The sequence below is a fragment of the Cajanus cajan genome, chromosome 6, assembly GCF_000230855.2.
Source record: "Cajanus cajan strain Asha chromosome 6, NIPB_CcT2T_4, whole genome shotgun sequence".
NCBI classification, from domain to species: Eukaryota; Viridiplantae; Streptophyta; class Magnoliopsida; order Fabales; family Fabaceae; genus Cajanus; species Cajanus cajan.
In genome coordinates, this window is record NC_138522.1 from 50,764,630 (window position 1) to 50,791,181 (window position 26,552).

At 36.2% G+C, this 26,552-nt stretch overlaps 4 protein-coding genes across 9 annotated transcripts; 1 reads left to right on the plus strand and 3 right to left on the minus strand.

Moving 5' to 3' along the window:
* Nucleotides 1–645: 645 nt before the first annotated feature.
* On the minus strand, nucleotides 646–4,976 carry LOC109798161 (Cysteinyl-tRNA synthetase, class Ia family protein). 4 transcript variants are annotated; one of them, XM_020358403.3, is made up of 9 exons: nucleotides 4,563–4,976; nucleotides 4,404–4,467; nucleotides 3,864–4,025; nucleotides 3,472–3,642; nucleotides 3,034–3,315; nucleotides 2,748–2,873; nucleotides 2,327–2,530; nucleotides 1,787–1,888; nucleotides 646–1,042 (listed from the first exon to the last, which is right to left on the minus strand). In XM_020358403.3, the coding sequence occupies exons 1-9, from the start codon at nucleotides 4,898–4,900 to the stop codon at nucleotides 812–814; spliced, it is 1,680 nt and encodes a 559-aa protein (XP_020213992.1). In that variant the 5' UTR covers nucleotides 4,901–4,976; the 3' UTR covers nucleotides 646–811. The 4 variants fall into 4 exon arrangements, with proteins under 4 accessions (XP_020213992.1, XP_020213993.1, XP_020213995.1 ...); XM_020358404.3 differs by having other exon boundaries at nucleotides 4,404–4,471; nucleotides 4,563–4,769; XM_020358406.3 differs by having other exon boundaries at nucleotides 3,864–4,056; nucleotides 4,563–4,639.
* A 1,436-nt stretch (nucleotides 4,977–6,412) lies between these two features.
* Nucleotides 6,413–9,413, minus strand: LOC109796853 (ER membrane protein complex subunit 7 homolog). Its single transcript, XM_020356675.3, has 7 exons — nucleotides 9,256–9,413; nucleotides 9,125–9,168; nucleotides 8,199–8,307; nucleotides 7,951–8,014; nucleotides 7,723–7,839; nucleotides 7,509–7,617; nucleotides 6,413–6,854 (listed from the first exon to the last, which is right to left on the minus strand). Exons 1-7 carry the CDS (start codon nucleotides 9,345–9,347, stop codon nucleotides 6,760–6,762), a joined length of 630 nt encoding a protein of 209 aa, XP_020212264.1. The 5' UTR covers nucleotides 9,348–9,413; the 3' UTR covers nucleotides 6,413–6,759.
* A 2,767-nt stretch (nucleotides 9,414–12,180) lies between these two features.
* Nucleotides 12,181–18,950, minus strand: LOC109796729 (putative vacuolar membrane protein YML018C). 3 transcript variants are annotated; one of them, XM_020356491.3, is made up of 8 exons: nucleotides 18,588–18,950; nucleotides 16,393–16,791; nucleotides 15,410–15,624; nucleotides 14,281–14,351; nucleotides 14,096–14,197; nucleotides 13,814–13,931; nucleotides 13,601–13,736; nucleotides 12,181–12,537 (listed from the first exon to the last, which is right to left on the minus strand). In XM_020356491.3, the coding sequence occupies exons 1-8, from the start codon at nucleotides 18,666–18,668 to the stop codon at nucleotides 12,475–12,477; spliced, it is 1,185 nt and encodes a 394-aa protein (XP_020212080.1). In that variant the 5' UTR covers nucleotides 18,669–18,950; the 3' UTR covers nucleotides 12,181–12,474. The 3 variants fall into 3 exon arrangements, with proteins under 3 accessions (XP_020212080.1, XP_029126735.1, XP_020212081.1); XM_029270902.2 differs by having other exon boundaries at nucleotides 16,393–16,778; nucleotides 18,588–18,949; XM_020356492.3 differs by having other exon boundaries at nucleotides 14,281–14,348; nucleotides 18,588–18,948.
* Nucleotides 18,951–21,852: 2,902 nt separating this feature from the next.
* On the plus strand, nucleotides 21,853–22,905 carry LOC145958744 (uncharacterized). The gene has a single exon (XM_083076270.1). It carries the CDS (start codon nucleotides 21,853–21,855, stop codon nucleotides 22,903–22,905), a length of 1,053 nt encoding a protein of 350 aa, XP_082932396.1.
* Nucleotides 22,906–26,552: the final 3,647 nt, after the last annotated feature.

Consider the following 26,552-nt stretch of genomic DNA (forward strand, 5'->3'; position numbering starts at 1 on the left):
GTAACCAAAAATATTAATATTTAATTGTTCTTTACTTATGATTGTAACTATCTATTATAAAAGTTTTTATTTTATTTATGAGAATCGAATTTGATATATAAAAAAACTTATAACACTCACATGCACTTCACTTAACCATGAATCATATGTTATTAGTATAATAATGTGATGATTACTTTTATTTTTTTCTGGCTAAAAAAATACTAATATACTACAAAGACACTTTTGATATTACCTACCGGAATACCAGAAGCATGCTGATACCAGTAACAATAACAATTCTAAAAATTAGAAATGAAACTAACTCCAAAAATAAAACATTATAATATTTACTTTACTTCTAAAACTTTAATTTTAAATTTAAAGTGAAAAAAGAAAAAAAAATTGCATTTGAGAGTGTTTTGGGAAACAAAACCTTATGTTGGTGTGATTTTTGTGAATTTGGACATAGAAAATAGAAAGTCTGTGTGGGACCGCCTCTGGGATAGTACAGCTCAGGTATGATAGTTTGTATACTTTATCAGTTCATTAAAGTGATAGCGCTGTCCACTTATCCTTCCTGCCAGCCTGGCTACACTCGTATCGTATCTCTGTCGACGCCGTTCAAGTGTAAATATTTCTTTTTTACATTGTTAATTCGTAATATTATTTATTCCAAGATTTTAGAACATTTTATATTTAATTCTTCCAAATTCATTTTTAAAATAGTATTCTCAAATATAAATTATCAAAATTATTCTAATATCTAAAGCATCAAGAATCAATAATCATATTGAGCAAATCATAACTAAATTTCTTTGGAGATGTTGAATCAATCAATCTGGTGCTCTTGAAGCGGAAGAGGAATGGTAGGTCTCCAAGTTGTGCCATTTGGACTGTCCATAAGAGTAATACCAAGAACAGCCATATCCTTCCTTATTGCATCCGATTTAGCATACTCCTTTTGTATTCTGGCAGCAGCCCTTTCTTCAATTTTCTGCAACACTTCGTCTTCTGTCAAGTTTGCACGCATTAAAGCTTTTTCCTTCAGCTGCTGTAAAACCTGCAGCATTAAACAACGATTATGAACGATAAAGATTAAGCTTTTGGCAGAAGAATTAGGATTACGTTGCACAAACAGATTCATAGAAACAAAATCTCAAACTCATTCACACCATTAGATTTACCTCGTATAAAACCCACCAACTTTGCAAGCATGTTATGTTTTATATATATTGCAGTATCAATAAGGAGAATTTTGTGTCGGTCTATTGTTGTACCAACCTTAGACTGGGTGGAAGTATTACTGATTGTTGGATTAATCCCGATATTTAATCCAATGGTCAATAATGCAGGGGGTACCATGAAAGAATGGCCATAGAGATACCACCCATTAAACACCAGGTAACAATTGAATGGGAATTCAAGAATTTATAAAAAAAAATGGGAGGGTTCACTGAGCCAATCCTTAACCGAGTGGGAAAATGTAGAAAATAGATCAGAAACAGAATTGGAAGAAGCAGAAGTTAATCTGTGTGAAACAAATAAATAACCTGTAAAGAAGAGGTTGAAGTGTTCAAAAATAACAATTACACACCAGCAAGAAAAAAGAAATTAGGGATTTCTATCATGTACACATAAATTAGGGATTTCTACTCCCAACCCAAAACAAATGATGGGATATATCATGTACACATAAATTAGGGATTTCTACTCCCAACCCAAAACAAATGATGGGTATTATCATATCTCACGTATAAGAATTAGAAAACAGTGACGGAAAGCAATCATTTCAACATATTCATACCTCGGAGTAACTTGCAGGCATAAGTCCTAAAACAATAAGGACATCCCTGATGCTCTTCTCCAAAGCTGCAAGTGATTCTATTCGAAATTGTTGTTTTTTCCCCTGAGAAGATTATGAACTTGGAAAAATTATTCAAATAATCATCCACAAGATATTTCAAAGATGCATTTCTAGCACTGAAACTCTGAAACAACATAATTAGAGACCACATCTTTAGAGCTGCAAAACCATGAAGAGGTCTGGAAGAAACCCTTTTGTTCAACCGTTGCTAAAGATTAGATTATTGGCATCATATAGCACTTGGCAAGTAAACAACTTAAAACATAGATTTGTTTGAAGCAAATTGGATTGTTAAAGATACAAGTGTAACCCAAAATCTGAAGTTCAATGTATTGACATTAAACTAAAACCAAAATTGCACACCAAAAATATGATGAATTACTATGAAGATTATTCATTTCCAAACCTTGACCTCATTCAAAATAATAAAAAACTGTAATTAGATAATAATGTCAAAAACACAGGAGAAAATATTGTTACCTTACGGGTATGCAGCAAATCATTAATTGATTTTAATGGATCAGACATTCCAGCCAATACAACTGGAGTGTGAAGATCATCCGACATTGAGGTCAGAAAAACATCATGGAACTTATTAATAATATTCAAAGTATCTGGTGGGACAGAATCCTTCCTATTTGTCTGATCATGCTGATTCAAAAAGCTTTCACATTCATGTAATGTCTGCAAACACATGAAACTTTCAGGACACGTCGACACAACATATAGAATGACATTATAAAGATGTAAGCCCTATTTAGAATATCTGGGAAGCAAATGCATAAAAGATGAAATATGCAAACTGTATAGATTATGGAAGACAAACAGACAAGCAAACATATCAAGGAGAAATAAGGTAATAGGAGTTCGATAATGGGGGCTCATCTAAAGAAAGTAGTACCTCATATACATAAAAAACACGGTCTGAAGCACTTTCAAGCTGTATATTTGAGTAGTTGATAGGAGATCGATAATGAGCGCTCATCAGAAAATATCTCAAAGCCAGTGGATGGTAAACATCTATAACCTAATAAAACAAAGTTTATGGAATCAGAATGTAACCCTTTGAAAGGTAACCATCAACAAATAGAAACTGCAGATCCATAATGAGAGTTTATAGTTTTTGTCCAATAAAAAATGACATTAGCCTTAAACAGGATAAGTTTAAACCATCAAGAATGCGTCACCTGACGTATTGTGAAAAAATTTCCCAAAGATTTCGACATCTTCACAGAGTCGATGGTGACAAAACCATTGTGCATCCATACGCTAATATCACTTTTCTTACAAGCAGCACAACTCTGAGCAATTTCATTCTCATGGTGAGGAAACACAAGGTCGATTCCTCCACCGTGGATGTCAAAAGAGTAACCAAGATAAGTGGCACTCATGGCACTGCATTCAATATGCCACCCAGGTCTTCCAGGACCCCAAGGACTCTCCCAAAATGGCTCCCCAGGTTTTGCAGACTGCAGAAGAGCATTGGAAATCCACAATAAATAAGTTCTAAACTAAATTGATATTTCAAAAATATAATAATGATTGATTTGTAATTGTAACATATAATGAAATCAACATATTTAACAGATGTGTAATCATTATTATTCAACACAGATATATTATACCTTCCAAAGAGCAAAATCAGCAGGATTTTTCTTCCTTGAATCAACTGCAACCCTCTCACCAGCTCGATTATCTTCTAGATCTCTACTAGATAGTTTCCCATATTCTGGAAATTTTTCTACATTAAAGTATACATCCCCTTCAACAACGTAGGCATACCCATTATTAAGAATCTGTCAACAAGCATATTAACTTATCAACAATGAATCAACATCATATTTCTTAAGCAGATTAAGAGAAGAGGTATTGATAATAAACTATGAAGAGAAACATTTCATATACCAATAACATATCCAAGTTAGCTTTTTTAAAATGGAATATGAATAAACAGACTAAAAATTGTTCATCTTCTTGCATCAATTTCTATGCCACAGTGAATGTACAACAATGGTACCTTCTCAATCATATCAATGATTTGGGGCATGTGCTCTGAGACTTTTGGTTCCACAGTGGGAGGCAGACAATTAAGAGTTGCCATGTCCTGACAGAACTCTTCACAATAGCGCCGGCTCAAACTAATTGGATCTTCTCCTAACTCCGTTGCTCTAGCAATTATCTACATAATTTGAAAAGTCCAGACTAAGATCCTGTAATAGCAATTAAAAAGCAGTGGGTACCTTGCATTTGTAACAAACGGATATAATCATAATTCAAAACTTCTCAAAAAAGTTCTTAGGGTCTAAACAGAACGATTAAAAATAATTATTTACATGATAACAAGTGACTGTCCCCAACTTCATTTCCCTCCTCAACTCGGTGTAAAGTTACAACGAATGCTTAGTTCCAAAAATAACAATTTGAAGGTTTTTATTTCTTCTTTAGCTGTCTTGCTATTAATATTTTGAACAAGCAAAAAAACTTAACAACTTAAACTCATCAATGAAGTCATCATAACAGGAGCCAAGCAGAAAAAGGAAAGTAAATAGACACTGACCTTGTCATCTACATCAGTAAAATTGCGAACATAACAGACTTGAAATCCCAAATGGTTAAAGTATCTGCCTAATTGCCAAAGGGAGAAAACCAATTAGTAGAAAAAAGCAAAGGAGGGTAAGGTTGAATTTGAAAAGTGAAGAGAAGAGAATAGAGGAACCTGTAAAGAAGGTCGAAGTTGATGTATACGCGAGCATGTCCAATATGGCTGAGATCATAAGCGGTGACGCCGCACACGTACATTCCCACTTTGGATTCAACTTTGGGTTTGAACAGTTGCTTCGTTTTACTCATGGTGTTGTGCAGCCACACCTCTGGCGATGGACTCTTGAAGGGCAGAGCGTCGGCGTGGGATTTGTTCTCCGTCGTCAAGGGCGGAGAAGAGCCGGCGCAGAAGGAAGAGAGGTTTTTCCTGGTGAAGGTGGAAGCGCGGGGTGTGGGAGGGAAAACCGCAGAGAAAAAGGGTCTGTAGCACTTGAGAAGAGACAGGGTACCCATTTGCACCTTCTCTCTCTTTTCGCCCTCACAATGAACATCACCGGATTCGCACTCTAATGTTATCGTTTATCAGCGTACCACTTAAATGCTTGTCTTTGCTACATGGAATTTTATCATTGTTTTATATTTATTCTCCAATAATAATCTATGCTAATTATAAAGTAGATATTAATATGTGTAATTATTTTTCTCTTTTCTTTTTAGTGGATGATTATATTTTTAAACATTAAAAAAATCATTTCTCATATAATTTTTAAATAAGCATTTATTTTTATTTATTTTTAATTTAAAAAACACAAATTATCTCTTTTCACTATTAATATATAATGACGGTTTATACTTTTTTCCTCAAAATTTTGTTTATCACTAAATTAGATATTTCAAGATTTATTTTCATCAGCATGTTGACTTATTAGATCTTTAATAATATGTTTGGTTTAGGTGAAGAAAAGAAAATTTTAATTGAAGAATTTTTTTTTTAATTATTTATAAAAGTCTTCTTTCTTTTTTTTTTTTTTTTCAAATCAAGTAAAAGAAAATATATGTTTATTCAATTTTTTCACACCGTAGATTGAATTTTTAAATGATTAATTGGATAACCATTTATTTGAAGAAATTAATACAATTGATAACATGGATACTTAATTTTGAAATGTGGAATGTAAGGTCATATCCGATTAGAGCTTTCAATTGTATTTTTGAATATAAGAGCAGAGTTTTGTAAATTTTACCACAAGAACTTTCTAATGTGGATGATATGATGTAAACCGTTTTTATATAAAAACTTTCAATAATTGATTCTTATCAATAAAAAACAATATTATTCTTATTACTTTTGTTATTCTCAATTAACTGTTTTAAATATAAAAAAATGTTGATCCTATTGTAAAATTCATATAAAATAAATTAAAAACTTAATTTAGATTCTTATACTGAAAGTCTGAAACACAATTAGAAAAAATAATTCTTAAATCTTGAATGATACAAAAATTGGGTTAAGAACAAAAAACAGATTTCACCACGAGAAAGCTAAACCAAACTCAACTCTCGACTAATTTTCAACAAGACAAGATCAGACTGGATAGAAAACTTATATAGTGTACGATTTGCTTTTGTCAGTACATCAGTGCATTTTGATGATGAATGAGTAACAGGCGAAACAAGATCATAGTTTCTGAAAATATCAAGTATCTCCAATGGGCTAGATCAGCTGGTCTGTACTTACTTTTTCAATTATACAGCTATTTCAGAATTTGGACGCTTATAGCTCATCAATCTAAATTTCTCTCGAGTTTAAAATATCACCCCAATCAGATATTACACCGATGACTTGCCGTCTTTAACATAACTAGCAATCATACTCCCTACGGTCCTGTTCCTCTTTTTGGTTCCAGGTTCCGAAAATTGAACCAAGTAGGATGGTTTATACTATATTTTACCCTCCTATCAAATAGCAAAAGGGAAAAAAAATAGATTGAAAGAAGAAAACTGAGTAGATCAATGCAGCCAAAATAGATCATAAATCACTTCCTTTTTCTCAAGAGGACCAAAAGTGGAAATTAATAGTTTCTACAAGCAAAAAAAAAAATTATCCATATTAGCGCATGGTTATCAACATAGACAAAAAAGTGAGCAGAGTTATGTAGAAGCCTACTCCTGAGTGTTCAAATCAAACATATAAACATCTCCATCAGAAGTTTCAAATTTTAGCTAAACCCCAGCATAAATAATCAAAAGATTTCTCTCGGTACCAATTTGAAATAAGAAAATTCAACATTCATCAGATGTCATATTTTTTCAGCTCCTGCTTGAGGTAACCACTAACCAACTTGCTAACGGATTTTCCTTTACTCAGATACCTAGTTGCTTCTTGCAGCACCAGGTAATAGGCTTGCTAAAGATGGAACTCCTTGATTTCTCATTTCTTCTTGTGCACGCCTCATTTCTTCTGGGTCTGTTTCCATGAAAATGCAATGAAGCCATCAGCATATTTTATGCAAAGAGTAGCAGAATATGCTGCTTTATAATATGAATCAACTACCATTTAGCAGATTGTCTATAAAATAAGCAAAGAAATTCACAAAATCAAAAGTAATGTTGAACAAGATTTTTGAAATTCAAGACTTTCATCATTTTTTCCTAGTTTATCAGAGTTTTGACCAACTGGGAATTAATGATTAGCTAAAAGTTTTTCCTGATGAACTCATCAAGTTTGATAACCATGCAAGAAAAAATCAGCAGAAGCCTAAAAGAAGAAAAGATGCATATCCTGGCCAATAAATTTTAACAAATATAATGTATTCACATAAAATAGCATAGCTCAAGCAGGATTGCAAGGCATCCAATTACGACTCAATAATAAGAGAATATTTGGGGAGAAAATTTTTTCCTCAAGAATAGAGAGGGAGAAAGATAGAACGCATTTAAGATATTTCAACTTGATATAAATCACATATGCTAAGAAACACTAATATCAACTATGGGATAGGAGTAGTCACGTAAACTTTTCCTTAAGAAAAGAAGTAAACATTTCACCCATATCAAGTACATCCATATATAGACATGCAAAAAAATTGCATAAATTGCAGATAAATTTTAGAAGGCATACCCATGTTCTCCATTAATTTAGGCATGAGGAAGACAACAATCAGCATAAATCCCACCATCAGACCCATTGGACTTTTCACAACGGACATAATAGAGAATGGCTCTCTAACCTGTAGCAAGACAAGATATGAAGATAACACCGTGTAGATGATAGTTTTAAGGAATGGGGAAGGGAACAGGGGAACACAAACAGGAACTTTGTAGCATAAACCAACCTCATAATATTGTTCCTCCTTTAATGGCTCTAAGACAAACTCAGTAAGCCCCCTCCTATTTTCTGTCAATGCTGCTTGAATTTTGCCATGGTGTCTAGCACTTACATCAACTCGTACCTTTTTTTATAATGAACACAACAATTTAATAAATCAGCATACATAGAGAGTGTATATATATATATATTAGAGGAAAATAATTAAGCTGTAATTTTCAGGTTGAGTGTCCACCGGAGAAAAGAAATAGCCTATTGCAGCCACTTCAATTAGATGTGTCCCTGCAGAAACATTGTGGCTTATGGCGTACACATTAAGGAATTAGATCATTTCTTAACAATGATTTGCCAGCATTAACTACAACTTCTTAAAATCAAGAACATGAAGATAAAGAGATAGAAATAAATAGAACTTAATATCCAAAAAACAGTCATCATGGAAATTAAACAGAAGTATAAATTAAGCAGAAAATCAAAGGATACAATGAGAAATATCCATCAGGCCTCAGAAAAGTAACTCTTTGACCACCATTGAGTAAGACTTTGACATTTGAAATTTTTCCAGGAAGAATATAATCTTTTGTTCCCACACCTGCCAAAAAGATTTACCGATATCATTATACAAGCAGACTTATAGGCTATACTGCTATAGCAAACCCGTGTGTAGCCAATAGATATGCAACAAACAGTATGCAATATGCATCAAGCATAATAAACAGTTAAATTTTTCTATTTCACTGGTAACTAAACCATCAACTTCCATAAAACCTGGCTAAATCTGACATAACTAAACTCCATGAGTCCATGCGATATACTTGTTCAATGACAACACACAGTAACAGGTTAAGAACTCTATCTTCCTATTACAACTGTTTGAATATAGTTCATCAAAGTAACTGATGAGAGCAACCGCCAAGCTTTAAACCCATCCACATTCTTAATTCAAATGTGAATTTTATGGTCTAGTAGACGCATGAAATTTCATCAACTAAAGATGACAAGATTTGTGGTCAAGTAAAATAAGGTGTGTTTGTCTGTGAATCCACAAGATTTTAATTTAAAGAAGAAAAAAAAAATCATGTTATACAAGTTGTGTTTTTTGTCCATGGACATGTTTCACGCATTGTCCCAATCATGTAGTACAAGATAACTAGGTAACTTTAGAGAAAAAGCAATTCTGGTAAATTCATATGAACTTGATCTGATTGACCCAGGTACCACTACCAGTCCCAACAACTATTCAAAATCAATCTTGATGACAGGGCATAACCTATATTGTCTTATTGTGTAATAAACTGTTACAGATCGAAGTTCAATAGTTTTGTTCATCTAAAATTGAATGGAATACACACTAAACTATAATCGGGATTCAAAATAATAATAAAAAAAAAGTAAAAGTAAGAACGTACTGGGGATCTTCACTCGACCATAAATGGTGTAACCTTCGGCAGACCTGGAGAAATTAGATTCGTTAAAATTAAGGACAATAGAAAACAGAAAGGAAAGTGAAATTAGGGTTTAGGGAATAGTGAATTGATACCCAGAGGCAGGGGATTGCGCGAATGAGTAGGGCAGAAGTGAGAAACACAATTGTATGAAAAGAAAAAGTATTTGTGATCTGATGAAGGCCATAGCAGAATTTCAATGGTGATCTAAACCTTTGTTTTCTCAGCTACACCAAGACACTGTTTTTTCTTTTTTTCTATTTAAACCGCTATATTGTTGCGCTTTTTTACACGCACGCTCCAAAAGTCACACGTACTAAAAAAAATTTCTCTTTTTTTTTTTCGGAGGCTAACTTTTAATAGGTTTAATTAATTAACTTTTGATCTTGTAAATTGTAAATAAATATATAAAAAAAAAAACCTGCATAATAAACTTATATCGACAGTTCAACATGTACGTTTGAGTATTTTTCGTTCCAATTTTTTATATATATTTTTTTAAAAAAATAGAAAAGATTATAAAAATATTTAATAAGAATTGAACTTAATTTTTATATTTTTAACTATTTCAACCCTTTTTCACCCATCCAGATTAATCTTAATGATTATTTATATATGTACGTTTGAAGAGTTTGTAAAAAAGAAGGATTAATTTAATGATTCATCAAATCTCAACTATAAAGAAAATAAATAACTATTATCTACTATAGAAATTCAAACCAAGGAGATGTATCAAATGATAAAATCATTTTAGGTGAGAATGAAAAGGATAAATATTAAATTTAGATCTTGTTATAATTAATTAAAATATATAACTTATGTGATTTTCTTTTTAAAGTTATGTGATCTTTTTAAGAGGTTCTATGACTTTAAAATTTCTTAATATTAATTATGTGATTGTACGATTTAAATTTACTTTTCTCACCTTCATATAAAAATAATATTTGCACTAAATATGTTTCCTTCACATCAATAAATATGAGAGATAAGATAAATTTACAATATATGTCAAACTTTGACACTTAAAACACCCAAAAAGCTTTTTGTAAAACACAAAATTAAATAATCAACTATTGAACTCAGTTTTTACAAAGTATGCCAAGTTTATATAAATCAGAAACTAATTAAATCTTCATCGTACTGATATATTTTAACGAATAGTATAATTTTAGAATATAAACAAGTGTCTATTTGCTAGATAACAACTCAATGAATGTTTGAATTATATAAAACTGGATATGTATGATTTTAATTTGTGTACAAAATTCAACGAATTGATATATTGATTTTATATTCTGCATAAAGATATTAATCAATTCATATGTTCAATCACTTGATATTATCTTTATGATAATTTATATCAAATTTTAAATAAATTAAACATTTATTAGTTAGTATGTTATCTATAGATATTTATTTATATTTTTAAATACTATATTATTTGTCAAAATAAAATAGTGCAGGTGATTAACAATGAGTTTTGGATTTGCACAAAAATGTATAAACTTAATATACTTTATAAAAAAAATTAAATAAGTTAATATCGTATATATTTTATAAAAAAAAGCTATTAAGTAATGTAAAGATAAAACTTTGACATCAATGTTATTGAAGTTAGACTAATCATCAACTCAAGATATTAGGTCAATAGATTGTTAGTCAGTCCAATAAATTATGGATTAAAGTACATAAGTTAATATATATCAAATTTGTAAATTTTATATAAAAATATTGTATATGAATTATATTTGTCATATAAACATTAAATAGATACTCTAGTATAGTAGCATGAGTTGTTAAAATAAATATTATCCCTAATCCTATACCATATTGTTTATTTAGTTTTTATACAACAATATGATTCATATAATGCAAAATTACAAGCTTTTCATGAATTCAAGTAGTACTCACTATTTTAATTAGTAATCATAAAGAGCCTAATTTAATTAATTGAAAAAGATACATAAATTGTTATAAATTTTCTTAGAGTATTTCTAATGGAAGCAACTCATTTGAGTTGCTTCATGCATTGAAAAGTGTAAAAAGTGATCTCTAGTATGTCACGTCAGTATTAAATAACTCAAATACAAATTTACTCTAATAATAAGAAACTTTAAAAAATTCAACTTTTATATTTTTTTTAAAAAAAATTTTAAGCTCAACGACTTTTTTTTTTTTCTCAACCATCACTCTCTTCCTCTCACTCTCTATTTTTCTCCATCTCATTCTCTTCCTCTCTCATTTTTCATTTTTCTCCCCCTCCCCACCACCCATTTCTTGACACTTCCATACGACATGCTGGCCAAGATCACCGCCTCCTTCGACGACCCTAACCTCTACACAATATCGCTCGTATGTTGTGCCTAGTGGGGGCCGTTGCGAGAGGCCATGGTGCCACTCCGGTGGGGGAAGCGCTTCAAGCACAGATGTCACAACGTCCGTCCTCGCCGTCAAGGCTCTCGACGCCTTCAATAAAGCCATCACGCGCAGCTCCGCCCTTGCTGTCAAACCCCGCCTCACCCCCTCCCCGCGGATCTCTTCCCCACCAAAATTTAGTAAGCAACAGTTACTTGCAGAAACAAATCTCTCTTTTCTTCAAGCAACTCATATTACCACGTAGGAATACTCCAATAAGAAAAAAACTATCCCTTGAAACAAGAAACGGGACAAACAACTCCCATTGAAATTACTCTTAGTTCCAACTCTCATAAATAAATAAATAATAGTAATTTATTGACCTAATACCTAAAATGAATTGATGGCCAACCAACTCTAATAAAATTGCTTTTAAGAAGCAACTTGACATTTTTTCCGTTAAAAAAAAAATTGATGGCATTTTAAGAAACTTAATGACAAATATAAGACATGAAAGAACCAATATGATATAATTATATATCTTCTATAACCAAAAAAAAACAATTTATCCTTTAAACAGTTTTTTTGGTTATGTTCACATTAATAAATGCACTACAAATTGAAAGAACTTGTTCTAAGAGAAATGAGGTACATCATATCACATCTAAAAGAAAGAAAGAAAAGAACCTTAAATTATATGGAAAAAAATTGCATACTAGAAAAGTAAAATTACTTCATTACATCCATGTGATTTATGACTAAAAGATCAACCTATCATGAATACAACAATAAATCTCACTCTAGAACCATATACACAAAAATAAAAATAAAAAAAATACAGCACCCAAAAACCCCATTGATTAAGGATATACATTGTTGTCTCGTGGTACAGCACCCTATCAGAACAGTGGACGGATGAAGGACCGAACAAAGAATCATTGGTGGAAAAAATAATATAGCTACAATCCCAATTTCTTCGTCAACCAATCTGAAAGATTAGCTATTACAAAGCCTGCAAATACCTGCAATTCCAAACCAATTCCAACATTAATATGTGAACAAAAATGTTGAAAATGATTTGTCTCCATTAGTCAATAGTTAATGTTTTGCTGGACAAAATTTCCCACTTCATGTTTAAATGTTTAATTAATAACAGAATTACAGAAAAGTTAGCATGCATAAGGTCAAACAAAATGATAATTATCACTCATGTCGATCACCCCTTTTCACCAACCCATTCATGGGTGTTCAGTTTTGATTAATTTTGGAGGACAAATGTTTTCTTTTTTAAAAGTGTTGAAATGCAAACAAAGTCTCACATCATTCAAACAAGAGAATGGACATGTGTTTATATACACGTAATTGTCTCCAATGGTAGAGAGACATTTTAGATGATATCCAAAAGCAAAACCGTGAGGTATAGGCCCAAGCAAACAATATCTTACTAATGTGGAGACATGTGTATGTGTACAGTAAATCCTAATTTTCATCCCTAACTTGGTCCCTAATCATGGCATGTATCATCGTATTAATCCTTAAACTTAAGAAATGCAAAATACAAGTCCTTGATCTATTTTTTGTCTGTTACATTTCTGGTTATTAGGGACTTGCATCAAATAAAAGCACAAATGGCAGACAAAATTGACTGACAAAAGCATAGGTAGAGGTTGAGGACTTGTATTTATGTTTCTTTAGTGTAGCATCTAATATGACAATCCGTGCCAAGATTGGAGATGAAAATGGGGTTTACTTGATGAAATTCACTTTCTTAAGTTACTTGACAAACAACTTAAAAACACAAGGATGATAGGGTTTAACAGTATATTATTCACAACGATTTATAAAAGACAAGACCAACAACAGGCAAGTTAGGGACATGCCCAAACAAACAAGCAGGAAAACAAATGTAAATTATCTGAACAGATATTGAACTGCAAGGATCATCATAACACCAGGAGGAAAGTAGGACCCTATTTTATGTATATATATATATAATATTTTTCGTTTGGCCAAATAGAAGCAAGAATCCTCCCACAGGCACCAGCTGAAAAGAAAAGTAGCTGATATATTTGGAGATAATAATACCTGAGCTGAGCCAAGAACATATACTGCTGAATAATGCCGACCATGAATTACCATGTCAGCCACCATAGCAAGAGGAATGGTGAGTGACATACCCAAAGTGGCTACAAGGGGAGTAGTCCATACAACACAAAGTGCCCTGGATAGATGAAACGAAATCTAATATAAGATTTTGAACAATTGCAAGTGTTTTAATTAATATGGCTTTTCACGTACCAGAAGTAGTCTGAAAGTACGCTTCCAATAAATCCATTTGCAAGAACCACTTCGTCAACTTTAGCAGAGTGGGGAATGGTAAATTTGGGTTCAATTCCTAAGGCCATCAATGGCCAGACTGTGAGAAGTATAGAAGAGAATGAGCAATCTGTTTAGTGTAGCAATGTATAGATTTTTCATGGCTGAATTATAAATGAGTACATAAAGAATAGTGTGCTCATAGAACCTCATTTATGTGACATTAATGAGTAACTACAGGAGCATTAATAAGCAAAAACTTACCAAGCCACCACAGTGCTACAAGTGTAAACAATCCAATATACCCAAACAGCTTTTGCACATCAACCCTTTCTCCTTCTTCACCAGAAAACTTCTTAAGAAGAACTGCAGTAGTAATGATTGAAGAACTGGTCATGATCTATCTAAATTATCTGATAAAAACAGAAGAAGCTAGGACATTGCTTAACCTGTAAATAGACCATATGACATAGCTGAGAGAATTCCAAAAAGATCTCCAACTAAAGAGTGCTTTCCACTGCTGAACAGAAATACTATAACTGTCAATGTCCCAAAAAAGCATTACAAAGAACAAGCTGATAATGACATATTTATTTATAAGACTCGGTCTTGGTTATAAGAACAGTCCTGATGACATCCTATAGGATAATGCAAACATCATGAAAGACATGAACTTGACTCGCTAAAGCTCTGCCATATGATTTAAGTAATTATAGTTAGTTTTCTATCACTTTATATGGTACTTTCTGTCTCTTCATTATGTATGACATATACATCAATGAACAAATACAGAAAGAGATAGATTTCAGAGAAATGCGAAGCAGGACAAAGAAGGATCAATGGAAATTGTGTTTTGCACCTCAATGATTTTATTATCATTTTTTATATGAATTATTTATGGGAATTTTGTTCACTTTGTATAACTTTCAGGTAATTATGGATAAATGATAGAATCAGAATAGAAGTAAGATATGGGTCATTATTTATTGTTTTGTACTATAATGTTTTTCTTTTATGTTTTATATTTGTACTGCCAACCAATAATGTTATGGACAAAACTTAAGTACAGTTTTTTAGATATAATTGGTACTATTTTCTAATCATAATTGGAGTTTTACTTAAAAAATATGCATAAATGTATATTAATAAGATCTAAATTAAATATAAGTGCATATTACCGAGGTAAAACTTCAATTCTAATTAGAGAAATCACCAACCACACCTAAGGAATTGTACTTAAGTTTTGTTCTTAATTTAACTGAACGACCAATAACCACTAACCAGCTCAAGAAAAATACAAACAACATTCTCTCTAACACTATCTTTATAATAATGAGTTATTGGATGAAAATTTATTGGAAATCACAAGTTTTGGTAGTTCCCACCACTAAATCAAGAGAAAAACTTGTTAAATGAGACATGAAACCACCAAATTTGTAATTTCCAATAAATTTCAGTCAATAAAAGAAAGAATATTAGAAAGAGAGTGTTAAAGAGAATGTTGCTAACATTTTTCATCAGCAAACTAGAAAATCTAATAAATGCAATTTGGCCATCAAAAGCTGAGTAAAAACTTACGCATCACTTATTTGTGATTCATCTGCAGCCCAAGTTTTTCCCATTGTTGTCATGACAACCCCAGCCATGCTGACAAAGACAGCAGCTACTTTTGCTATATTTAAAGAATCTTGACCCATAAATGCACCAATGAAAAGAGTGAAAAGTCCCGAAGTTGATGATAATACTGTTGTACTTGCAACGCTTGTTCGTGCAAGGGCAGCATTCGATAGATACTGAAAGCAATAGAAGAGAATTAGTAAAGCACCACTGCTGCTTTCCTGAAGTTTTGTCATGTGACAGCAGAAAAACATCAAAGTTCAGCATGTGCAATTGAGGAAACCGAAAACATCAAGGCAGAGAAAAGGAATGAAATGATGAAAGGCATGTTGAAATAGTCCAATAGAATCAATCAAATATTGTCAGCAAAAAAACAAATGTTTAAAAATGAGAAGCATGAAAACATCTTATTTCACCAATATGATCAATACGGCAACGCATTTAACTGCCTCAAGGACTAGTGAACTTAGGTGTATATGTATGTATTGATCTACAAGTATGGCGTAAAATATCTGTTTATGCAATATCAAGTTATCAACCATGAGGGATCACTTGACCAAAAAACTTGCAGAAGTGTTCTGTGTATTATGCTCTGCTAGTATAAATCATGGAATGCCTGTTTATAAAATGCAAGCACAACCATAATAAATTATGTTAATAACAACCTAAAGAAAAAATTATTATTTTTGTAACAGCTAAAAACATTCAATTTGTAAGAAAACCAGCTACAATGACAGTTATTGTGGAAGAAGACCTTTTTTCTGAGTTTAACTAATATGATCTTAATATAATTTCACATCTTGTCAACTCATAGCCTTTTTTAAAACAGATAATCAAGCACTTTTCTTCTCTTGAAAGACAAGAAATAACCACATATATTTGCTGTACTTGTACAGCTAGCTATAATCCTTAACTAAAAAACAGTGATACCACTTTGCAGTTACCTCTGTGATAAACCAGATAGGTGCAATGTAAAATCCATAAGCAGCGATTTCCTTCCCCGTAAGTTCTCTCTCCACCTTTAGCACATTAGTATTATCATTATATTTAGCTACTAACGGCTTTACTTCTGCAAGTGTTGAAAGGTCTAAATCACTATCTTTTCGAATTACACTCCCCAGTTCCAGTTCATAGTTTTTCTGCGTTCCATTGCTTTTGAGAGGAGAGCTAATCTTGACAGAAAACTCATCCACGCATTCTGCATTTTTACCACTTTTAGAGGAGCGGCATTTAAGTAATTTACAGAACCAGTCCTTAATGAATGCTATTGGGAGGTAAACTACCATAAGAGAAGCTCCAAGATATGTCACTGCAAATGGCTGCTTATAATCTGTAAAAATGTCCTGTTAAGAAAGATTTTGCTCAGAAAATTACTCACAGGTGTAAAACTTTGATACTGAGATTGTTGCATGATAATGTATACATATTACATATATAGTTATATACTAAGATACTATAATGTATACATATTACATATATAGTTATATACTAAGATAATATCTCTGTACCTATATATAAGCAAAAAAGTACTTAAGTTTTTTAGACTCAAATATAAGCAAATTTCAACTAAGTCAACTTTATTTAATGTTTTTAATTGAAAAATACCCTTCAGACAATAAATGAGAGCATTATCTATAGTTAATGTGATTAAGAACATTTTAGTAAATGTAGTATACATTTTATATGAAATAGTGAAAATTAAATACATTTAACTATCTTTCTTAATTTGTGTGAAATTAGTTTTTTTTGCTTAAATATAAGTTCAGAGGAAGTATCCCTTAAGCAGGACCTAAAACCTATGAAGCATCAACTCTGACACGGAAACCAAACACACACGGACATCAGGACACCAAGACATGGAATGTGTGTGTGTATAAATAAAAAAGATCGACATGACAAAAATCTAAATTGAGAATTAATTAAGATTTATATATATTTGCCTTAGAGAAACAAAGTTGTTAAGCTTTAGAATTTCATATGATAAAGATCCTTATAAATAGAATACTAAGATGGATCATTTCACAATGCAATCTTTATGAACAAAAATTCAAGATAAGAAGATGAATATATCTCTTAAAAGTTAACCAACTAGTTATTCATATGAAAATGAGCTTCACAAAAAACAGCGATGTTATGAACCTTACGATATTTATAAAATAAGTTGATTTTTAAAAATTTTCTTATAACAGGTGTTAGATAAGTGTTTAGCTAAGTGAAAGTGTCAGCTCACTCTCTTAACTCATATCAAAGAGGTGCCCAAGACGTGCCAGAGAGGTGTTTGAACCAAAAATAAAAAATAAAAAAGAATTGTGACACAACAAAGAGGTGTTTGATGCATGCCAAAGGCATGTTTGACATATGTCGTGTCTAAAACATGTCAAACACGCCAACATGGCGTTCTGCAGCTGTATCGGTGCTTCATAAGGTGATTTAACAAAATATGCAGATAATGACTCAGATTTTGTTACGAGGAGATTGAAGTGAAATGCCATCTTTCAAGAGAAGCTAATAACATACAGCTATAAATCTTCAAACATAGTGTCCTCTAGACTCTAGTGGACACATGTAACATACAGCAATACAATACAAGGCTGCAGTTCTCATTCAGTCAAAACCAACATGATCGAATGTGTTTGGGTTCGCTATACGAATTAATTGTTCCACCCCACCCATGGACATTGACCTCGACCACAAAATTACATTATTGAATTATAAATTTTGAAATTCTGAATTAATAAAAAGGTTGATCCTTATTTCTAACACTAGCTGTAGCTCAAGTGGCACCAAGTATATTAGACGACTTGACCCGTTGAACTGGGATCAAAAATCGAAATCCGATCCATTTGTATCTCCTACCTCGCTTTAGCTACCCTTCCTTTCCCCACACTAGATCTTGTATCTCGTTTGTATACAAAAATATATCGTAAGAAGAAAAAAACTGATCCTTAGGATTTGGGGGGTTGGAAGATGAAGTCAAATTAAGTCAAAACATTAACTTGAATCCTATTTTGATGAGGAACAATAACTATTTTGATTAGTAAAGAAGCTGAGGGATCAATCAAACTAACAAGGAAATAGGAATCCAATTAAAAAAAAAAAAAAACATTGGAATAGAAACGTGTTGTGTTAGTATAGGTACCTGGGTAACTTCTGCAGAGGTAACCCAAATAATAACGACAGTGGCTATGAGGAACAAGCCAGCGTTGTATTTCCAACCCATCGCAAAAACAAGCTATGCCCCAATCGCAATGGATGGAGAGAAAGTACTAGATCCGTGCACCAATTTGTATCGTATTTGTGAACGAGATCTTCTTCTTTGGTAAAGGGAAAAAAGCTCTAATCTTGCGTCGGAGACACACCACAAGACAACAGAGAGGTAGTAAGGTGAGGTGGGTGGGGTGGAGGATTCTATTTCTTGCAACCTCGGAAAAAGCCAAAGCCTGTGTGATGCAAACGTTAAAATTAAGTTCCTCTCTTAGTTTGTTAATACCTTAATTAATTCTTTCTCACCTGTCAGGGACACCCACCCTATTCTAATGCCATTTCCTTCCCAAATTCACAAATTAAAGAACAAAAACCTCATTGAGATATTTTTAATTTAGAAAAATGACAATGTAACAAAATTGTTAACTCTCTTTGATCAAGGACTGAATTTTATTTTACTTTTTAATTTTGTTTGGCTATCTCAGACAAAAGCACGTAAAAATATAAAACTACTACAACTTAATATATTTATCTTAAAAATATTATGATTAGAATGAATTATAATTAAAAAAAAGTCCCACGGGTTAGAAGTTATTTAATTTGAAATTATTAAACTAATTAAAATTTATATTTAAATGATGTCAATTGAAAATTTATGTCGAGAAACATATTTTTTATTTGTGAATATTAATTTTCTAATAAAAATGAAACAGGAGAGGAACAATTTTTTATGTCTTTCATTTTATATATAGTAGAGGAATTTAATTTTCCATTTCATTGCCGACAACCCGTATAGTTGAAATTATTTCCGTAATCGTATGAAGCAATGTAAATAGTAGTAGTTAAATGCACGTCATGTCGCTTATGTGACTTCCACACCGACGAAAGAGCGATGAATAAAGAGAGGTTTTTTATTCAAATAATATTATTTTAAAAAAATTTACCCAATAATAATTGTGTAAATTTATTTTCTCAATTAATACCAATTACTATTTATGTTTGGAACGGGCCGTTCTGAAATCAGAACAGGCCGTTTCGGATTAAAAAATAATACATGGAAAATAAATCAGAACAAGCCCGTTCCGAAACGTGAACAGTAAATAGTGCTCGTTGGGGAAATAAATTTGCACAGTTGTTATTTGGATAATTTTTTTTAAAAATAGTATTGTTTGAGTAAAAAAAACTCAAATAAAGAAGAGAAATACCCATAAAAAATAAATAAAATAATAATAAAAAAGTTAGTAACATAACTAATTTTTTTTATAAATTATTTAGAACATATATATTGCATTAGAATAAAAATATTCTAAATAAAAATATTTTATAAAATTATCTATTATTTAATAAATTTTACCCTTAATTATGTAGTTTTTAATAATTTTTATATAATAAAATTATATTAAAATATTTCTTTACACTAATAGAATCAAAATCTTTCTATTAAAATAATATTTTGAATACAATAAAGAATTTCATTATTAATATTCTTATGATTGACCAAAATTGAATTTCTAACAAAAGAATCAACTATCAAATTATTTTTTTCTATTATATTGAATAATAATAAAAGAAGAGGATCTCATAATTTATTTAATCTAATTAAGAATCATTCTATATTTAAAGATATTTTTTATTATTGTAATTTTTAGTCTTTAAAAATTTATATTAAAATAAGGTACGGCTTATACAAAGTTAAATACTAAATTCTTTTAGAATTTAAGTGGAGTTACATATTGTTTACCTTTTCCATGGAAAGATATAAAACACGTGAGAAGTTGGATTTAATCCCAGATTCTAACTATTAGAAGAAAAAGATATTTAATCAATTATATATCGTATGGGGGCCGATTTGGCCGAATACCCGACCCCTCGAATACTTGGGCCGAACACCCGACCCCTCGAATACTCGGGCCGATCACCCGACCCCTCGAACACTTGGACCGGATACCCTCAAACACTTGGCCGAATACCCTAACATATCGATCACCCGAGAATCGAACGGAGTACGTCGGTATGCTCGGCCAAAACCATGTGCCGGCCCCAAGATAATTCCAAAGAGCTTAATTAACGTAATGCATTGGATTAGCCCCCTAATTTCCCGGGGCCCAGTCCCTAATCACGGCCCAATAAGAAGTCATATAAATAGAGTCCCAACGAGGTACGTAACTAACTTTCAACTACCGCATTTATTACGCCGAGCACTTACTTGAGCGTTGGAGTATCTTTGCAGGCACACCCCCCCTCACATCGGACTACCCGGATAGGAACGAGAAGACCGAGACCTAAGATCCGACCCGTTACAACAAGGATAATTGAAGTGTGTTTCCTAACACAGGAACATTTGGCGCCCACCGTGGGGCCGAAGAGACGTTTTCAGCCCCTTTTTACTCTACGATTGAGACCGAGATATGGTAACAACGCGCAAAGGACAATCGACAACGACTCACCCGATTCCTAACCCCGAAAGCAACCCCGTCATGACCAACCAAGAGCGTTACCCGTACGGGATGCCTCGGACCCAACCGGAACCTGTGATACAGCAAGTCCAGCCGAACACCAGTCAAACTCAACCGAACTTTCAAGACGACTTGCGAGCACTTCGCGAGGAAATGGTGGCCATCCAAAGGCAAAGAGAAGCCGACGCCCGAGAGCTGGCCGAGCTACGCCGGCAAAACGCCGAGCTCCGGCATCTGAACCAAACATACGTGCCGTCCACTCCTACGCTCGTGGAAGAGTCCGCCTATCACGCCCCAACAGACCAGGTCACCCGAACCCCAGTCACTTCTTTGATAGCCAACAAGGCCGACACCACCGTTCACTCCCTAAGGCATCCTTTTTCCAGAAGAATCATGGAGGCAACACTGCTGGACCATTGGAAGAGCATGCCGATCGAGAAGTACGACGGATCCTCCGACCCAGAAGAGCACTTGAATGTTTTCTTGACTCAAGCAACTCTCTCCACTCAAGACGACTTGGCTCTGTGCCGAATATTCCCCACGTCTCTGAAAGGAAGGGCCCTGGTTTGGTTCACAAGGTTACCGAGCTCTTCCATTGACTCGTTCAATGAACTGTCTTCCCAATTCACTCTCTAGTTCGCAACGAGCAAGCCGTACAGGACGACCTCACTAGCCTTAGCGGGGGTTCGTCAAGAGAAAAAAGAGAGTCTGAGGACTTTCATGGACCGGTTTAATAAAATCGCAATGGAAATCGGCGACCTCAACCCTGCCGTGGCAATGGACCGGCTGAGCACGGCACTCAGGCCCGGACCCTTCGTAAACAGTTTGTGCAAAAAACCGCCGGTGGATATGAATGACCTCCGACGCCGAGCAGAAAAATACATGCAAATGGAGGAGTTGGCAGAGACCCGGAATCAGGCCAGAGCCGAGGAGGGTTATAGCCGAAAGGAGCCCGGACGAGAACCAGTGAGGAAGACCAACGCCGAACCCCTAAACACCCGCCCCCCGAGAGGACCCCGCTATACAGCGTATACTCCCCTCAATGCAAGCAGGGCCAAAGTAATGGAGCAGGCTCTTGCGTCAGAAATCCTGGCGATGCCGAAAAGAGCGAACACGCCCCCTAGAGCCGACAAGGCAAAGAATTGCCGATTCCACCGAAACCGGGGGCACTCCATCGAAGAGTGTTCGACATTGAAAGACAAGATCGAGGACCTCATCAAACAGGGTCACCTCAAAAGCTTTACCACCTCCCAAGACCACGGGTCAAGGGAAAGAGAGCATTTTCATGAAGCTCGTCCACCGAGGGACCGACGCCGCCGATCCCGTTCGGCTGAACGCCGAGACCGATCACAGCGTCCCAGGGAGGACAATGACCGAACACGGAAGGTGATCAATACAATAGTCGGTGGCTTCGCCGGAGGCGGCTCCTCCTCTTCAGCACGAAAGCGACACCTCCGAGCTATCCGATCAGTGAATAATGTGAACCAGCCAAGAATGCCAAAGATGCCACCCATCACTTTTACTGACCGAGATTTTCGTGGCGCCGACCCTGTACAAGACGATCCCATGGTAATTTCGGTCGAAATGCATAACTGCATCGTGAAGAAGACGTTAGTCGATCAGGGGAGCTCGACCGACATCTTATATTGGAACACGTTCGTGCAACTAGGAATTCCAGAAGAAAGCCTAGAACCATATCACGAACCGTTAGTAGGGTTTTCTGGTGAAAGAGTAATGACGAGGGGGTGCATCGACTTGTACACTCGCTTCGGTTTCGACCAAAAGTCTTCCCGATAAATCAAAATTCGTTACATCGTTGTGCATGCGAACACATCCTACAATGTCCTGCTCGGCCGACCCTCCATCAACGCACTCCGAGCCATCGTCTCGACCCCTCATCTGTGCTTGAAGTTCCCGTCGAGAGATGGACAGGTAATAACCGTTCATGCCGACCAGAAGACAGCAAGAGAATGCTATCTCTCTAGCCTAAAGGTCCGTCCCGTATCCGACCCCCTGTCAACGTTGTCAGGCGTAAATGTAATAAGACAGATGACAGAGGGCTTGGATCTCGACCCACGCCTGGGTGAGGAGGATCGAATCGAGCCAGCCGAAGACCTTGTTCCTTTCCAACTCGGGCAAACACCCGAACAGGTCACACACATAGGATCTCAGCTGAACGAAAACGATTCGAACCAGGTGAAGCGAGCGGTTCAAGACAATAGAGACTTGTTTGCATGGAAAGCGTCGGATATGCCGGTGATAGACCCTAGATTCCTATGTCACCGACTAGCAGTATGTAGAGACGCTCGGCCAGTCGCACAGAAGAAAAGAAAAATGAGCGACGAAAAGAGAAAGGCAACCGATGCCGAGGTGAAAAAATTGTTGCAAGCAAAGTTCATCAGAGAGGTCACTTACACGACTTGGCTAGCCAACGTAGTATTAGTCAGAAAAAATAATGGGAAATGGAGAATGTGCACCGACTATACCGACCTCAATAAGGCCTGCCCCAAGGATGCTTACCCACTCCCTTGTATCGACCGACTAGTTGACGGAGCGTCCGGACACTCAATCTTCAGCTTCTTGGATGCTTATTCCGGTTACAACCAAATAAGGATGCACTCGGCTGACGAGGAGAAGACGGCGTTCATAACCGAGAGTGCCAACTTTTGTTATAAAGTGATGCCGTTTGGGTTGAAGAACGCCGGAGCAACCTACCAGAGGTTAATGGACAAGGTGTTTCAGGGTCAAATGGCCGAAACATCGAAATATACGTGGATGATATGGTAGTCAAGTCCAACTCTCTGTCCGGACACTTAGCCGACTTAGCCAAAATCTTCGGTGAGCTCCGCAAGCACAACATGAGACTCAACCCCGAAAAGTGCACCTTCGGGGTCAAAGGAGGCAAATTCCTAGGTTTCATGCTATCCGCAAGAGGCATAGAAGCGAACCGAGACAAATGTCAGGCCGTGTTAGACATGCGAAGCCCGAGCAACCTCAAGGAACTGCAGCGCCTCTCGGGAAGGTTGGTCGCCCTATCCCGATTCCTCCCACGGCTAGGCGACAAGATCAGTCCGATGACAAAGCTCTTGCGAAAGGCTTCGGCCTTCTCATGGGATGGACAATGCGAAGCCGCCTTCGCGACGTTGAAGACAACCCTGGCAACCCCGCCGACCCTCACGAAGCCTGATCCTCTGAGTCTGCTACTTGTGTACTTGGCCGTGTCCGAGGAGGCGATCAGTTCGGTTCTGGTGCAAGAAAAGGAAGGCACCCAGGCTCCTATATATTTTATCAGCCGACAGCTGCAGGATTCTGAAACCCGATACCAATTGTTAGAAAAGGTGGCACTCAGTTTAGTACATGCTTCCCGACGCCTACGTCATTACTTCCAAAGCCACCGACTTATCGTGCATACCGACTGTCCAATCGCTAAGGTATTAAGCAAACCCGAACTCGCCGGAAGGATGATGGCCTGGTCAATGGAACTCTCGCAATTTGATATTACCTTTAAGCCGAGGGGACCGATCAAGGCCCAATGCTTGGCCGACTTCATAAACGAACTTCACCCTCACGGCCAATTTGAACAACAGTGGTGGATCCTCCATGTAGACGGATCCTCAAACAACCAAGGGAGCGGGGCGGGGGTAATCTTAGAAGGACCGAGAGAGATAACTTTAGAGCAATCTTTGCGCTTCCGGTTCAAAGCTTCAAATAATCAAGCCGAGTACGAAGCCCTATTGGCCGGATTGAGGTTGGCCGAGGACATGGGTGCATCAAGAATCAAGTGCCGCACAGATTCCAAAGTAGTGGCCGAGCAGGTGGGCGGAAATTTTCAAGTAAAGGACCACATGATGTTGAGATACTATCATGCCTATCAAAAATTAAAGGCGAATTTCCAGGAGGTGCTTGTCGAACACATCCCCCGCGAAGACAATACCCGGGCCGACCAGTTGGCTAGGTTGGCCGCAACCAAAAAGCCGGGCCACTTGAGAACGATCATTCAACAAGAGATCGACCACCCCAGCGTTGAAGCCGAGATGGTAGCAAATGTGGACGCTGAGCTAGCCGATCATGACAATCCCCCTGATTGGCGGGATGAACTAAAGGCATACCTCACCGGCGGAATCGCACCCACCGAACCGGCCGAGGCCAAGCGATTAAGAACCCAAGCCAGTAGATACGTTGTCATCACCGGCCAGCTATACAAACGCGGTTTCTCTACCCCACTACTCAAGTGCCTAAATCCCGCCGAGGCTGACTATGTGACGAGAGAAGTGCATGAGGGTATATGCGGACTGCATTCGGGGGCAAGGACGACCGTCTCTAAACTTCTACGAGCCGGGTACTATTGGCCGACCATGAACACCGACTGTGCAACATTCATAAAGAGATGCCAGCCATGCCAGAAACATGGCAACTTGATCCACCAACCGGCCGAGCAGTTACATTGCATTCCCCCGGCCTGGCCGTTCGCCACGTGGGGGGCCGACATACTCGGACCATTCCCACTTGCCAAGGGACAATGCAAGTTCCTCATTGTCGCCATCAACCTATTCACCAAATGGATTGAAGCCGAGCCATTGGCATGCATTTCAGCTCATCAGGTCCAGAAATTTCTATGGAGGAACATCATTACCCGGTTCGGCGTCCCGCACACTCTGGTGACCGACAACAGCCTTCAATTTACTGACCGAAAACAAAATGAATTCCTGAACGGCTTGGGCGTACAGCATAAGGTCACGTCGGTCGAACACCCGCAGACGAATGGTCAGGCCGAGTCGGCCAATAAAGTCATCTTGGTAGAGTTGAAGAAACGCTTGGGAGAAGCAAAAGGGGCATGGGCCGAGCAGTTACCCGAAGTGCTATGGGCTTACCGATGCACCCCCCAGTCGACTACACAAGAAACTCCTTTTCGCCTAGTCTATGGATCCGATGCAATGATCCCAGTGGAAATTGGAGAACCTTCGTTCCGCCGAGCCCGTTACGACGAGTCGAACAACGAAGCCGAGCTCCGGGCAAACCTGGATAGCGTGGAAGAAATTTGAGACCGAGCACAAGTTGTGGCCGAGGCCACCAAACAACGTTACAAAAGAAGATTTGACAGCCGGGTAAAACCTAGAGAATTCCGCGAAGGCGATCTCATTTGGAGAGCCACAGGCGAGGCAAGGAAAGATCCGAGACAAGGGAAACTCGCCCCAAATTGGGACGGCCCCTTCCGAATCCGACACAACCTGAATAACGGAGCGTACAAGCTGGAACACCTATCGGGAGAACCAATTCCGAGAACTTGGAATTCCTCTCATTTGAAAATGTATTACAGCTGATGTAACAGTGCACTCTTTTCCTTAGCCGACTCTTTTTTCCCTAAGGAGGGTTTTGGGTCGGCAAGGTTTTTGACGAGGCACTTCATTAATAAAAGTTCCAAAATCTCATTATATCGTTTGCAA

Coding starts and splice junctions, on each gene's coding strand:
- LOC109796729 (XM_020356491.3), bottom strand. CDS start 18,668: ATGGGTTGGAAATACAACGCTGGCTTGTTCCTCATAGCCACTGTCGTT. Junction 14,198..14,280: donor GTCATATGGTCTATTTACAG/GTTAAGCAATGT, acceptor TTACTACTGCAG/TTCTTCTTAAGAAGTTTTCT. Junction 13,932..14,095: donor TGTAGCACTGTGGTGGCTTG/GTAAGTTTTTGC, acceptor TACTTCTCACAG/TCTGGCCATTGATGGCCTTA.
- LOC109796853 (XM_020356675.3), bottom strand. CDS start 9,347: ATGGCCTTCATCAGATCACAAATACTTTTTCTTTTCATACAATTGTGT. Junction 8,015..8,198: donor CCTGATGGATATTTCTCATT/GTATCCTTTGAT, acceptor GTACGCCATAAG/CCACAATGTTTCTGCAGGGA. Junction 7,618..7,722: donor AGGAGGAACAATATTATGAG/GTTGGTTTATGC, acceptor GTCTTGCTACAG/GTTAGAGAGCCATTCTCTAT.
- LOC109798161 (XM_020358403.3), bottom strand. CDS start 4,900: ATGGGTACCCTGTCTCTTCTCAAGTGCTACAGACCCTTTTTCTCTGCG. Junction 3,643..3,863: donor TCATTGATATGATTGAGAAG/GTACCATTGTTG, acceptor GCTTGTTGACAG/ATTCTTAATAATGGGTATGC. Junction 2,874..3,033: donor ATTTTTTCACAATACGTCAG/GTGACGCATTCT, acceptor TTGTTTTATTAG/GTTATAGATGTTTACCATCC.
- LOC145958744 (XM_083076270.1), top strand. CDS start 21,853: ATGGAAATCGGCGACCTCAACCCTGCCGTGGCAATGGACCGGCTGAGC.